This window comes from Callospermophilus lateralis, chromosome 3 (assembly GCF_048772815.1).
Source record: "Callospermophilus lateralis isolate mCalLat2 chromosome 3, mCalLat2.hap1, whole genome shotgun sequence".
Lineage (NCBI taxonomy): Eukaryota > Metazoa > Chordata > Mammalia > Rodentia > Sciuridae > Callospermophilus > Callospermophilus lateralis.
Window position 1 is genome coordinate 59,487,991 of NC_135307.1, and position 16,323 is coordinate 59,504,313.

Consider the following 16,323-nt stretch of genomic DNA (forward strand, 5'->3'; position numbering starts at 1 on the left):
TAGACTTGGAATATTTACATATATAATATGATATTTTGGGGTTGAGGCCCAAGTTTAAATAAAAAAATTCATTTATGTTTCACATACACTTTATACACATAGCCTGAAGGTAAACACAAAATTCATTTATTTTATTTTCCTTTTCTTTGTTGGTACTAAAGATTGAATCCAAGGGTGCTTAACCACTGAGCCACATCCTCAGCCCTTTTAATTTTTTTTAAATTTTGAAACAGCTTCTAACTAAGTTGCAGAGGCTGGCCTTGAATTTGCAATCTCCTGCCTTAGCCTCCCAAGCTGCTGAGATTATAGGCATGCACCACCATGCCTGGCTTCATTTATGTTTCATATACATCTTTGAGAGCCTGAAGGCAAATAACTTTGTGCATGAAACAAAAATCTGTGTACAATGAAATATCAGAAAGCAAAGGTATACAAGAATTGCCAGCTAATACCAGAGGCTAAGAAAGGCTGTGTGGTTACAAACAGCATTTCTTAGCTTACCTTGCAGCTAGGTAAGCCCATGTGACTAAGTTCTGGAATGAGAGCAGAAGTGATGTATGCATGCTTTCATAACAAATGTTCTTGCTCTCCACCTTTCTGCTAGCTGAAAAATGGTAACTATTGGAGCAGTTGTTCAAGATAGAGATGGAAGCCACATCTTGAGAATTCTGAATCACCCTGCTAGCCTGAAAATCCTGTGGAGCAGAAATGTCTACTTGTTCTGGCTTTTGTGAGAAATAAACTTTTACTTCATTTAAATCCTTTTACAACTGTAGTTATACCTTGGCTATTTTTTAAAAAAGGAAACAGAAACCGTGGTCACTGAAAGAAGAATTTTTGTCTATTTTGTTCACGGCCATATCTCTTGTACATATCAAGCATTCAGAAATATGTACTGAACTGGGCACAGTGGCACATGCCTATAATCGCAGATACTACAGAGTCTGAGGCAGGAGAATCACAATTTTGAGGCTAGCCAAGGCAGCTATCTCAAAGTTTAAAAAACCCTATCTTAAAATAAAAAATAAAAAGGCTGGGTATGTAGTTCAGTGGCAGACTATCCCTGAGTTCAACCTCCAATACGACCAAAAAAAGGAAAAAATTACATTCAATATGTGAATGGATTAATATGGTATTAGACTTAATAGCAATTATAAAAGCTAGAAGACAGTAAAGATAATTTAAATTCTATACTCAGGCACACTATTAACAATTAAGTGTATAATACACTTCCAGAAACTTAAGAACTTAAACATTTATATACTATAGTATACTTTAACAGGTTACTATGCAAGTATGTGCCCCTACCAAAATAAGGGAACACATAAAGAAAGAAATCTAAGAAACAAAAATTCAATACAGGAGGAAGGTGAAGGGAATTTCTGGATGATAAAGAAACTTTTAAGATGATGGTTGGGTCAGAGACTGAGACAGCAACCAGTTCAAATTGGAGAATGCCAGGAAGGAGGTTTCCAAGTGGAAGAGGAGAAGGGGTGGAAAGGGGAAGAGAAATGAAAACTCTGATAGGTTTTCTAATAGGCTTGATCTTATGAAAATGTGCTATAAAAGGGCATGGGAAGACCAAGCAATGTCTTAAACAAATCCATGCTTTAATGAGGAAATTCTTAACTCCAGGAAATAGAAGTGTATTAAAAAGGAAATACAACAAATACCATTTGATCTAATAGTGAATAATATCATATTGCCCTCAATGTGATAAGTATAGGTAAGGCAGAACATGAAATCCTCATCAGTAAACAGTATGTAAAATTAATGATTCAAAAGAGGAAGTAATACAAAAAATCATTTTAGAAATGAAGTTTCAATGAGGAACAAGAAGAGGGGTGAAGAGACATGGGGTAGGGAGCTTCTGTTAATTTCATTTTAAGTGTTTAACCAGTTTGCATTGGTTGCTGTCTCAGCCTCTGACTCAGAGCCACTGAAAAGACTGGAATTGCTGCTACTGTCTATATCATATACATTTTACTACGTTAGAAGCAGAGGTTCTCTAGATTGAGAGAATTATTCCCAAAGCTGCTGTGTTCCTTTTTGGGTTATTTTTGTCTTAAACAAATAGCCACAGAAAGTTAATAACATTTTGATAATGATGAAATAATTTAGAATGATAGAATACTGCTTTCCTTAAAATACTACTTTAACTAAATAAGATATCAAGAAATAAATTATCAAAGGCTAGCCTGGGAACTTAATAAACATTTAGTATAGTCATCCCTTGGTATCTGGGACTGATTATAGCATATTTCACAGATACAAATTCCACAGATGCTTAAGTCTCTTACAATGCATAATAATGTTATATAATGCAATTTACTATGATATATTTGCATTTAACCTACATATATCCTGCAACTTTAAATCTTCTCTACATTATTAGTATTTTTTGAGGTGGGGTACTAGGGATTGAACCCAGGGCGTCACTTATGCTAGGCAAGTGCTTTAGCAGTGAGCTACAACTCTAGGGTTTGTATTTTTTTTTTTTTTTAAATTTTTGAGTTGGGGTATTTCTAATTGTCCAGGGTGACCCTGAATTTGCAATCCTCCTGCCTCGGCCTCCTGGGTAGCTGGGATTACAGGTGTGTGCCTCCATGCCCAGTTCTAGATTATTTATAATACCTACTATAGTAGAAATACTATATAAATAGTTACACTGTATTGTTTAGGAAACAATGACAATATAAAAAAGTCTATATGTGTTCAGTACAGATGCAAGCACTGTAGGTATAACTACATTTTCAATATGTGGCTGACTGAATCCATGCATATGGAAACCACATATATAAAGTGCTGACTGTGTATTATTCCTACAGGAAAATGAATTGTTAGGGGTGGGGAAGAAAATAGGTAACTGATATGAAATAATTGTTCACTCTGTGCTAAGAAACAAATTAAGTGTTCTAAATAGTTATTTCATTTGGTCCCTAATAAGTTTGGAGATAAAAAAATAATTTGTTCAAGGTCACACAGTCCCTTGAACACAGACAGGTCATAAAATAATTTTAAAAAACTATAGGAAAATTTAAATATTACATAACAATAAGCAAATAATTCAATTTATTTATAAAAATTTCTTTCAAGCTGGAAATATAGCTCATCAGTAGAGGGTTTGTCTAGAATGTATAGGGCCTGGGGCTCAATCTCCAGCACCACAGAAATAAAGAAGAAAAGAGGGATGGGGTGAAGGGGAGAGGGGAAGAAGGGAGGGAAAAAATTTTTCTTATTCTTTCCATGTTGCTAAGCCCCAAAATGTTCAAATACAAATTCAGTCAACCAGATTATTATTATTATAGTAATTTCATTAGAATCATACTTACTTGAATGTGGCAAGAGCACTGTAGCAAAGATGCTATTGCTACCTATTGGAATGAGAAAAATGAATTTGAAAAGATAGGTAACATGTATGGTTTTATTTTTTACATGTCAGCATAAAGTAACATGTAATATACATAGCACAAAATTTTATCACCATCTTTTAATGTGTCAGTTTTTTTTTTAGAAAGATGAAACTAAGTATTCCTTGTATCTAGAATGTTTTTCTCTTTCTTAGTGTAAATGGTTCCCCTTCTATCACAGTCCCTTTCAATTTTCCTCACTGAACTTATGTACTTATTTTCTTATTCACTGCCCATTGCTCCCTTTCAAGTGGTGGTGAGGTCCCAAAAGTACTAAATAAATCTTTGTTGAATGAATAAATCAGAAAACAACATGCATTAACAAATGCATAAATGTGATAATCACTATTTTCACATTTAGATGCCACTTTTCATACTGATTTGATTACAAAGGATTTTATAGTTTGTTAATTAAAATGATGAGAATTACCTGAAACATAAATTCCTTTTTTACCAAATGGTTTGTATCAAATACTTACCACAGGAACTATTGAGATCCATATCTGAAAACACACTATGTTCTGAAGAAGCAGACACTGGTGGAGTAGATGGTGTATTTGGAGAGGTTGGTGCTGACACTGTTGATTCGAGCTCAGTTTCAGCAACCCGACTAAAGCTTATCTTATAAGGTTCTCTTTCTAATGGTGTTGGATGACCTCGTAAAGTGCCTGAGGTAGAGCCATGCCGGCCTGAATTAGGCCTTATTCCAGGAGATTTTAAGGAGTAGGTTGATTTCCTAGCCTAGGAAAAGTAAACATAATTAGTATCATTTATTTTCATGAGTTACATTATTAGTTAATTAGTTCTCAAGGAACCAGTTAATTAATTCTCAAGGAACAAATTAAAAGAGTGCAACAAAATACCAATCTGCAGGGGCAGTTTGTGGCATTCTAGTAATAACTTCTGGATTTAACTGGATTAATTTAAAAATGAACTTGAATATAAGTAAATCTCTTTTAATAACTGTAGAAATAAAATGCCTAAAAAATTGTGTCAAAACAACCTTTAGCTCCTAAAACACTTGCATCTAAACTTTTCTTTCAAATAACTTATATCAATTTAATAAATATTTACTGGGAACATAATTTATGTTTATATTATGTTATGTGCTTCACTTTTTAAAAAGTCCCCTTTTCCCCTTTTCTTATACTAAATGTTCAATCTCTACAACAGTGCTTTCAAAACCCTTTGGTGAAGAGGGGTATCATTGTTCCCTATCCTAAACTCCGTCCCAATTTTAAAACTCTGGCAGTGGTAACTTGATGAAAAAACAAAAAAACTCAGATTCATAAATTTGAGTTGGAGGCAAATGCTGTGGTAAATGCCTATAATCCCAGCTACTCAGGAGGATGAGGCAGGAGGATTGTCAAGTTTGAGGCCAGCTTGGATATTGTGGTTTGGATATGTGGTATCCCCCAAAAGTTGATGTGTGAGACAATGAGGGAATGTTGAGGGGTGAAATGATCAGATTATGAGACCTATAACATAATCAGTGGATTAATTCATTTCAATGAATTAACTGAGTCGTAACTATGGGCAGGTAGGGTGTAGATGAAGGAAGTATATCACTGGGAGCTATACCTTTGGGTTTATATTTTGACCCTGGTGAGAAAGAGTGCTTCTGCTGCCTGGTTTCCACATCTTGAGCTGCTTTACCTCTTTCACGCCTTTGTGCTTCTGCCTGATGTTCTATCTCATCTCAGGCCCAAAGTTAGGGGTCCACTGACCATGGACTGACCCCATGAGCCAAAATAAACTTTTTCCTCTTGATGTTGTTCTTGTTGGTCATAGTGATGAAAAAGTGACTAAAATACTGGGCAATGTAAGAGACATCCTGTCTCTAAAATAAAAAAAAAAAAAGACTGGGGATATAGCTTAGTGGTAGAGCCCTTGCCTTCCATGCATGAGGCCCTGGGATAGATCCCTAGCACCCGCTCAAAAAAGTTTGAGTTAAAATCTCAACTGTCCCAAAAACTAGCTGTTCAGTCTTGAAAAAGTTATTTAATCTCTTTGAGCCTCTATTTTTTTATTTATAAAGTAAGGATAATCTCTATCACATACTGATGTGAGAATGAGATACCATGCAACTACCTAGTTTACTGCTTTGTCAAAGGGAGTCTGTTTATAAATGTTTTTTACTTTTTTCCAAATCTTGCTTCACCTTCAGCTACTTAGAATTAGTCTTCCATTATTTCTGTTGCCACTGCAAACCTGTGGAATAACTAGAAAGTGTAGAAGCAATTCCTAGTGTGAGAGATGGGTTTCACTGGCAACCACAGACCATGGAGCCCTAATGGCAAGAGCCAATGGTCAAACAAACAAAAAAAAAACAAACTATATACTACTGCTTAGTCTTTTCCCAATTCTTTTCACTTCCTTTGTTCCATTCAGCTACTGCTAGGCTCTCATATTCTCACACCTGTTTCTCTCATACTAGAAGGGATCAAAAATGGACAGATAAGTGGTACTAGGACAAAGGATACATCAGATTTTATCAAAAAAGCTGATATCTTCCTTTACAGTGTACATAATTTTAGAAATAGTACTATTAAAAATCTAAAAATAGCTATTTGATTACAATTTTAAGGAAATAGGTTGTTAAATATTAAAAATAATATTTTCCAACACTGTCATGGACTTACAAATCGAGGAAGCTGTTTGCAGTTTCGGGGTTCGATTTCTAGTGACTTGTTGAACAAATAATCTGTAAACTCTTTTTCAGATGAGCTTCCCATGGGGTTAAGGTTTTCAAAGAACCTCTGGAATTAAAGAAATACTTCTAAGTATATACTTTAGATCTTATTACAATAAGATCTTACTCAAAATTTTAGTGAAAATTATTTATTTTGTCATTTTTAAAACTAAAAAATTAAGAGATCACAATGTCTGGAAAGGTTACAAAGACTGTTTATTCCAGTCGCTCTACTTTTCAATAAGATTACATAATTTCTCTGGAAGTTGTATTCTAGTCAAACATTATGATTATAAGATGAACAGATTTTAATGGCTCAGTAGTTAACACTTATCCTTTAGTAGTCCTACTAATTATAACATAATGATCACGAGTAAGCTAACAAAAGTGTTTAGAACCAAAATTATAGTTAAAAAACCACAAAAGAACTTTGATAATTGGAAAGACGTAGTCAAAAGTAATCAAGAGAAATTATAATAAACTTTATAACTTATCTGTGTCAAATTCTAGTACAAAAGTATTTTTATCAAAAATATTTTATCTTTATCAAAAAATATTCACCAAATATTTTGCAAGTAAAAGTTTAAGTTCCGAAGTAGGAAATTTAATACTTCAGCAAAGTGCTCCCCTCAAAAAAAAAAAAAAAAAAGGAATCTCACTAATTAGAAACCGCCCTGTTTATATTTTACTATATTTTCTGGTGTTTTATTATGTGTGATTATATATACAAAAATAAATAAATAGAAACTTTTTCTTTTTTGCAAAATTGGGGTAACACCATATTTATTTTTAATCTTTTTAAAAGTTTATAGTCAAGTTGTTCCCATGTGGTTCACTTATCTTATAAAGTACAAATTTTAACTCTATGGAATTTTATCAGACATGTTCCAGAATTCATTTCACTAATCCTTATATAGGCAGTTATCCAGATAAAAGCCTTTTAATTCTCTGCTATAATAACAATTATTAACTCCTGGTGCATATATTTTTCTACATAATTCTTATGGTTATCTTTGAAAAATCCTTAGAAGCAAATTTCTGGATTTAGCTTTATTTCATTTTTGAGTGTTTAGAAGCAAGTAAAAGATATTTATTGGGTTTGGCTTTTGTAAGAGGCAAAATGAACTTGAAAAGTATATCACTCCTCTAACAGAAACAATTACTTTTTATATTCAAGTTAGCTAACTTAAATTACACTAGCCAACGGTAATTTAAAAACTTTTAGAAAGCTGTATTTTTAATTTTCTCATTATTTGCTCTAACTTAAAAATACTATTTAGTTTGGTTAACATTGGTTTGTAAAATGAATAGCTTAGTTTGTATACATTTTAAATGTACTTTGATTCAATCATAAAGAGGCATTCCCCTTCTCCAAAATGCTTTAAATGATGGTAAGGAACCTAGATCAGAACAAAAAAACCTATTGGCATATATGCTACTGAGATACAAATGCTTAAAGTATTATTTCAAGTATACCCAATGACAATGTAAAATTATTTCTGTGGAAAAAATATATTGTGAACTCTAATCTGACTTTAAGAACACATTTTCTTATTAGCCTTCTGAAGATCCACATAGAGAGGGTAGGCCCAATGAAACAGGCAACAAAAATTACTATTTACTTTAAAACAGTTATATGTCTGCATTTTAATTAATGGTATGCTTTAGGTCATTCTTTCTAAGGACTGTAGAGTATTTGAACTGGGAACAAAGAATAGTAACTATCTCATAATTCAGGAGGGTAGATTTGATAGTGGCTATTTTCATTCAATATGCCCTATTTGTAGATTCTGTTTAAGAGTATAGCATAATTTTTAACGTGACAAGTTAAATTACAATATGTTCTCAATTTCAAATACATATGATATATTAAGTTCATTTAATATAAACATGGTATCATAATCCACTCTAATTTAGATGGCATCCCACATTTTTTTCCCCTGTTAGGAAAAAAGCACAATCCTAACTTTCTTGGGACAAAAATTTCAATAAAGACAGAAATGGCAACAGGCCACTAGATAGACATATTGGCAGAGTTAAAACTAAAATAATGCATTCCTTTAATGCTCAACTTAAAATGAGACAAAGCCATAGAATACACTAAGCATAATGTTTCTAAGAGGGTTCATCATGAGATTTCCACTACCAAAATATTAGCAAGAATATGTGTTCCCAGTGAATTAAAGTATACCTGTAGGAAAGCCAGAAGATGCACACTTATGATATCACAGTATCAGTATTATACACCATTGTTCAAAATAGAACATCAATTGATAGAATATTAAAGTCGTTTTGTGCTATGCATATATACCACTCTTCCAAACTCTTCTCCTACTTAAGCATAGTGATCTTCTGAGAAGATAAGTTATTTAATGTTATACTGGCTTACATAAAATATTTAAAATGGTTATCCATCAATGATGAAATTAGTAGTGGATTTTTACTGCATGGACATCAGAAAAACTTCTCTTGTTCAACTCTGCCATTCGCTTTTTTGGAAGTGTTGCTTGAACCAACTCAACAAAGAAGTGATATTTTCAAGAGAAAGCACTTCATATTAATAACTGCAGATAGTGCAGGTATAATATTTAACATTGTTAACTACCAATTATTAACTCATTTTATTTACAAAGCAAAATAAACAGCATGATATATGATTATGGTATTTTGTAGAGATCACCCAGTACTTAACACATTCCCTTTTAAAGACAAGGAAAAAAAATATTTACCCTCATTTCTGGTTCTATCCGTAAACAATAAGGCTGATTCTGATATTGCTGAATTTCTCCAGTAATTTCTGCCACTTTTCTCCTCTTACTGAAATTGATTAAATCTTTCCCTTTCTTTTTTAAAAAATCATTATTCCCTTCTTCAGTCTTCAGAATATTTGTTAAATATATTCCTAGTGAAAAAAATATTTAAAATTTATTTTAAAATTGGTTATTTAATCAATCATTTGGGAAAACAATCTTGTAAAACTGAAACTTACTAGCAATTCCACTCCATAATGTTGATAAGGCAAGGCTCTGATAGACTTTATGATTATGATTAATTCTCCATTAAATTTTTTTAACATAGAAAAATTTTAAAATAAAAAGAAAATAAAGGCTACTCGTCTAAGAAATAGCAAATTAAGCTTTCCTAAACCGTGTTTACAAAGTTTAAATTATAAGTTTTAAATTGAACCAAAATTTTTAATACTTGATTTTATTTATTTATTTATTTTTCACATTACAACACTTTCAAATTTTTATTGAGTATGATCTTATTACCTCTGTTATAATGCTTGATTTTAAATATTTATTTTCAATAATCTTTAAGTGATCATCAATATCATAAGCACTGCTGATTAATAAGAGTTCAGACTTAAATTGTTTTCTCGGAGCCCATGATTTAGATTTAAAAACCAATTATATTTTAATATTTCACAATAGAAACTTTAATCTCCTTTTTTGAATAATTACTAATATATTTAAATTAGTAGTTATCAATTGATCATTTTGTTCCTCAGAGTGTATTGGAAATGTCTGGAGACATTTCTGGTTATCATGATGTGGGTGTTACCAGCATATAGTAAACAGGAAACTAGGAGGCTACTAATCATCCTACAAGCACATGACATTTACTCATTTATTTGATTCATATGCCAATAGTGCTGAGGTTGGAAAACCTTGATTTAAATAAATTATACAATTTCAACAGTTTAGACATACATCACATTATTATATTTATATAAAAATGATCTATAAGGCTAGAATGGAGGGGCTAGGAGTATAGCCTAGTGATAAGAACAGGTGCTTAGCATGTGAGAGGCCCTGGGTTAAACCACCAGCATGAATGTGTGTGTGCCTGTGCACACGCACACGCACATACACACAGACTAGAATTAAGCTGAAAAACTGCTGTAACCTTATAGTACAATATGTTACTCAAGTGTTTGTGGTGATGCTGGTGTAAACAAACCCACTGTTGCTGCCCACCATATTAAAGTATAGCACATAAAACACACCACATATACGACAGTGGTCCCATAAGATTATAATAGAATTGAAAAAATCCTCATTGCCTAGAGATGTAGCTGTCATGATGCCAACATAACACATTTTTCAAGCCTGCATAAACAGACCTGTCAGAAAAGTATAGCATGTTTGTCTATGAACAGTACTTAATACTTGATAATAGTAATAAATGACTGTTACTGGTTTATGCATTTACTATACTACACTTTTTATCATTACTTTACAACAAAAACATTTACTATAGTATGCCACAAGCAGCCTCACATGTATCATCTATGTTGAATGCATCATCCATGTTGAATGCATCAAGAGATCACATTCAAAGCAGGTGCACACACCTAAAGTTCCAGCTACTCAGAAGGCTGAAGCAAGAGGATTGCTTGACCCAGGAATTTGAGACCTGCCTGGGAAACATAGCAAGACCCCATTGCAAAGCAAAACAAAACAGGCAATGTTGAGTAATTGACTTATACCATCTATAATTTGTGTGAATACACTGTTTGCACAAGAGAATTGCTGCCTACTGATAACATTTCTCAGAATATGTCCTTGTCATTAAGCAATGCATGAATGTATTTAAGAAAAGTTCACTTTATAAAACTTTGCCTAATATATAACAATTCTGAATTTATTTTTTATTAGTGTATTAAAATTATACATAATAGTGGAATTAGTTGTTACATGTTTGTACATGCACACAATAATATGATTTGTTCAAAGTTGTTCCAATTCTGAGTTTTAACAAATCACTTAAAAGCCTTTAATAAAGAGAAAACGAACACTGTAGATATGACATAAATAGATAAAAACAATAGTTACTACTCTCTGAGTGCCTGTTCTGATAGAATTTGTATTAGGTCGTATAGATAAAATATTTTTAATTCTTACAACTCCATGAGGTAATTATTATAACTTGCATTTTACAGGCAAATAAATAATAGAGTTTTAAGTTTTATTTATCAATACAGATGAAAATAGACAAGGTAATATAAAATATGAACAAATGACCTCTAAAGACTGGCCTCTTTGGACTATAACACATTTTCCCTCAAAATACAATATCCATCTTTAGTAACTTACCAAAAAAAGGCACACAAGGTGGATTGATTGACTTTAGTTTTACTAGGTATTTTTTAAAGTGATCTTGACTTAATTCCACAGCTTCATCTAAAATTTTCCGTTTTCTTTCCTGTAATGCCTTAAAAACATATAAAATGAGCATAATCTCTGTTTATAATTTAATAAAATGTATGGATGCAGAACTTTAGAAATTATAAAATTTTGCAAACATTTGAAAAAATATTTTTAAAAATTAAAATAAGAGAGGTAATCCTTTGGGCATTTGCCTAAAGTGATTTATCCTCTTTTTATCTATAATATAAAATCTAAAACCTTAAGTTTTTCTAAAACAAATTAGAAGATTAAGCAATCAAAAAATTTCATCCTCAGGACCTTGATAGTCATAATTTTGATTAGCCAGAATTTCAAGTCATAGATGTAGGAAGAGAGAATCATAATTGTTCAGCATTCAAGTACTTTTCCACTGAAAGGTCTTTTGGGGACAAGGGTGGAGTTTTGGTAAAGAGATGACTACAGGAGGGTAAGAAAGCATTAACAAATTTAGTTAATGTAATAAACAGGAATTTCTTTTTAAATTTCATTGTTAGATTTTCTTACTAGAAGTTAGTTTATAACTTGATAAGAGCAAACATTATACTTGAGAACCATTCAATATATTTCCTTTAAGTTATGAAGAAAACAAGAGTGCACCATAGCTTTTATTCAAATCTATCCAAAAGTCCTAGCTAAAATGGACAAGAAAAAAAATAAATAACTAGGAATTGCAAAGAAAAGGAAAAAAAAAAAAAAGAAAGAAAAACGTCACTATTTACAGAGATTATGACAAAGAAACTCCAAAACTCTATCTGCAAAGTGTTAATAAGAAAATTTACTGGGGCTGGGGATGTGGCTCAAGTGGTAGCGCGCTCGCCTGGCATGCGTGCGGCCCGGGTTCGATTCTCAGCACCACGTACAAACAAAGATGTTGTGTCCGCCGATAACTAAAAAATAAATATCAAAAAATTCTCTCTCTCTCTCTCTCTCTCTCTCTCTCTCTCTCTCTCTCCTCTCTCACTCTCTCTTTAAAAAAAAAAAAGAAAAAAAAAGAAAATTTACTAATGTTGCTGTGTCAAAAATCAACTAGATATGAAAATCTTTCATCAATAAGGAAAATAATTTTTTTTAAAAAAAAGTCTAACATAAATCTAACAAAAAAAGTATGAAATCTCTATCAAGAAAACCATAAGACAGTATTAAATGGGTAAATAAATGGAGAGATACCATGTTCTCAGTTGGGAAGACTCAGACTATAAATTGGCACTAATTGATTTTACAGATCTAATGCAACTTCTATTAAAGTTCCAGTTTTCAACATGGCAATGATGGCACATGCCTGTAATCCCAACGACACAGGAGGCTAAGACAGAAGGACTGCAAATTCAGCCTCAGCAATTTAGCAAGATCCTCAGCTACAAAGCAAGACCCTGTCTTAAAATAAAAAGGGCTACAAATGTGACTCAGTGGTAAAATGCCCCCTGATTCAATCCTCAGTACCAATAATAATAATAACAATTCAATTTTTAAAAATGAAGCTTAAAATTATTCTAAAATTTATATATGAAAATAAAGGGCTAAGACTAAGTCAACCTTGAAAGATTGCTAAAAGATCTGCTCTACTTTCTTTTCAAGAATTAGTATACAAGTAGGCTGATGTTGTAGCCCAGTGGCAGAGCACTTGCCTAGCACATTTGAGGCACTGGGTTTGATCCTCAGCACCACATACATCTACAACTAAAAATAGAAAAAAATATAAAAAGACCAGAAACAGGACCACACATAAGGATACTAAATTTATGACAGCTGACACTATAGGTCAATGGGGGAAAAATGAATTAACAATAAATGAATGTAAACAACTGGGTAGCCTTATGGAAAAAAAATGAAATAGTAGGGGCTGGGGTTGTGGCTCAGTGGTAGAGTACTTGCCTAGCATATGTGAGGCAGTGGGTTCAATTCTCAGCACTGCATACAAATAAATAAAATAAAGGTCCATTGACAACTAAAAATTTTTTTTTAACAATGAAATAATATTCCAACCTCACCCCATATTCAAAACTCATTTCCACCTAGAGTAAGGATTTAATGAGAAAGATAAAACATTAGGATAATGGGGGGGCAATTAAAGTGGAGAACAAAAGCATAAATAACAAAGAAAAAAAATAAGTAAATTTGACTACATTAAGAATTCTTGTTCATCAAAATACATCACAAAAGAAATGAAAAGGGGAGCTTCTATCTGGGAAAAGATAAATGATGAAATATTAGAATACAGAATATAAGAGCATTTGTATATAACCATTTAAAGTTAAAAAATTTCCACAAGAAGAACCAAATAAAGGTTCAAATTCATTAAAAATCAGAAAAATATAAAACAAAACCACAATAATGGAAAAGTTAAAGGCCTGAAAATATCAAGTATTGATGAGAATATAAAATAACTGGATCTCATACATTTCTGATGGGAGTGTGAATTGGTACAATTACTTGAGAGAACAACTTGGCATTATCTAGTAAAGTTGAAGACATCTATATCCTAAATTCTACTTTTAGAGTAATATATTTGGGTATATCAGGATATATATAAAGAATGTTAACAGTTATATTGTTCATAACAATTCCAAATGATTATTAACTAATGAAAAAATGATTAAATTTTGGTAAACTGATTTCTATAATTATGATATAGTTATGAAAAAGAATGAACTATAGCTATAAACAACATGGATCAATCTTAGGAATATAGTGCTAAGAGTCATTGAAGAATTATAAAATTAAGAAACATGCAAAATAAAACAATATAGGTTAGATAAAAGCAAGAGAATTAAAAGCCTAAGATTCATTACAGTGAAAGAGTGGAGGGGCTCTTAAATTGAATGCTAGGTACACAGATGTTTTTATTCTTTATGCCTTATATATAATTATAGAAATACTGTTGTCCAATAGTTTTTAAAATGAATGCTTAGCCTGTAAAATCAATAAACTGCCTCAGAGTTTTTCAATATCTGAGTTGAAATAATTAATCTGAACAGATAGTTAATTTCTTTAATATATAAAGTTCATAAGTCAATAAAATGCAAATACCCAAATAGAAAAATTCAAACATAAAAATATTTTTTCTTCTTTTCCCCTCCAATCACAACCCACTAAAAGAATTAATGAAGAAAGACATATGTATCTTTCCACACTATTCTTAATATTCATGCAACTCCACTTAGAGGTTTAGGGTTTGTTCTGTTTTGTTGTACTAATATGGAATCACATTATAGTCATTCAGAACTTTCTTATGATTTTTCCCCCACAAATATCACATATATTCTTGCAAGATAATGTACAAAAATGATATCATTTTTTTCTATAGAACAATATTCCATGTTATAGGTATAATATAATGTATTTAATCATTCTTCTGTTGATGGACAGAAGAATATTTCTAGTTTTCTGCTACTACAATAATGCTGAAATAACTTTATCTTCATACATATAACTTTATACTGTGGTGCTTTTATTTCTTTAGGATTTTATTTATTTAATATTCTGGGTCTGAGACGTATACTTTAAATTTTAACATACATTGCTGGGTTGCTTTCCACAAAGATTTTACAAATTTACATTCCCAAAGGCAATATTAATATAGTTGAGTTTGTACCTTGTTAGCTTTCACTTAGAAAAAGTCTTTCATAGTAAAAACATAGGAAGACCCCATAAATTTGGATTGATTTATGAGTCTATATATCAAGACAGTATAAAAATGTTTAAATTAAAAAGCAGTCAAAATAAAGAGAGACACTGAAAAAAATATAGTTTGACTGTCTTCATATCTTTAATATATTAAAAAGTCCATAAGTAAAAATGCAAACATCCAAAAAGAAAAATGAAAGAAGACATGAATTAAATAAATCATAAAGAAACAATAAAAGTGACCAATAAATACATTTTAAAATATCCAATATCACTAGTTGCCAATAAATACATTTGAAAATATCTAACTTCACCACTTTTTAAAAACACAAGTTTAAAATGAGAATTTTTATTTTTGGCTGATGAAGTCTTTAAAGTTTTTAATGCAGTAATACCCAGAGCCATTTATCATTTCTTGCTAGAAAACACTTGGCAAAACTACCATCTTTAGAAACTTCTAAGGAAATAATCATATTCTTTTTTTTTAAAGAGAGAGAGAGAGAGAGAGAGAGAGAGAGTTTTTTAATATTTATTTTTTTTTTTTAGTTTTCGGTGGACACAACATCTTTTTTTTATTTTTATGTGGTGCTGAGGATCGAATCCAACGCCCTGCGCATGCCAGGCGAGTGCGCTACCGCTTGAGCCCCAGGCCCAGCCCCAGGAAATAATCATATTCTTAAAAATACATCTACATATGGGTGGTCCATGATAAATTATTTGTCACAACAATAAAATCCAAAATAACTTTTTAATTGTTCCACAACAGAATGATGGAATAAATTATGGTTTATGTGTGAGACAGAAAACTATGTAGGCATTAACAATCTTGTTATTGACAACAAACTAAAATAAAAAAGTGTTAAAGAGAAAAATATGTAGGCTACAAAAATCTACTTACAATATAATCTCAATTTTGTTATTAAAAGACATAAAATCTTTCTATACACTAAACACATTATTTTATAATTTAAAAAATAAAATTTTAGAAAGGGTTCTTTCCATATTATTTTTTTTGACTATATCTAAAGATGACACTTCTCAGAGGAAGGTACACAATCTATCAACAAACATATGAAAAAACGTTCAACATCTCTAAAAATTAGAGAAATGCAAATTAAAACAACTCTAGGATTTCATCTCACTCTAGTCAGAATCAAGAAAACATGTAATAATTAGTGTTGTTGAGGATGTAGAGGAAAAGGCACATTCATACATTGCTGGTAGGACTGCAAATTGGTACAGCCAATCTGGAAAACAGTATAGAGATTCCTCAGAAAACCTGGAATGGAACCACCATTTTGACACACTCCTTGGTCTATTCCCAAAGGACTTAAAAACAGCATACTATTGGGACAAAGCCACATCAATGTTTATAGCACCACAATTCACAACAGCTAAACTGTAG

General features: G+C 31.6%; 1 protein-coding gene across 2 annotated transcripts in view; it reads right to left on the reverse strand.

Annotated features, from left to right (window-relative positions):
* The window catches only part of Sos2 (SOS Ras/Rho guanine nucleotide exchange factor 2), a 94,137-nt gene that overhangs the window by 11,195 nt on the left and 66,619 nt on the right, over window positions 1–16,323 (reverse strand). For both annotated transcript variants that reach the window (XM_076850261.1, XM_076850260.1), the window contains 5 exons: window positions 11,202–11,319; window positions 8,832–9,004; window positions 6,053–6,169; window positions 3,890–4,151; window positions 3,333–3,374 (listed from right to left, as the gene is read on the reverse strand). In XM_076850261.1, coding sequence (XP_076706376.1) covers window positions 3,333–3,374; window positions 3,890–4,151; window positions 6,053–6,169; window positions 8,832–9,004; window positions 11,202–11,319 — 712 coding nt within the window. The remainder of the gene's footprint in view (window positions 1–3,332; window positions 3,375–3,889; window positions 4,152–6,052; window positions 6,170–8,831; window positions 9,005–11,201; window positions 11,320–16,323) is intronic.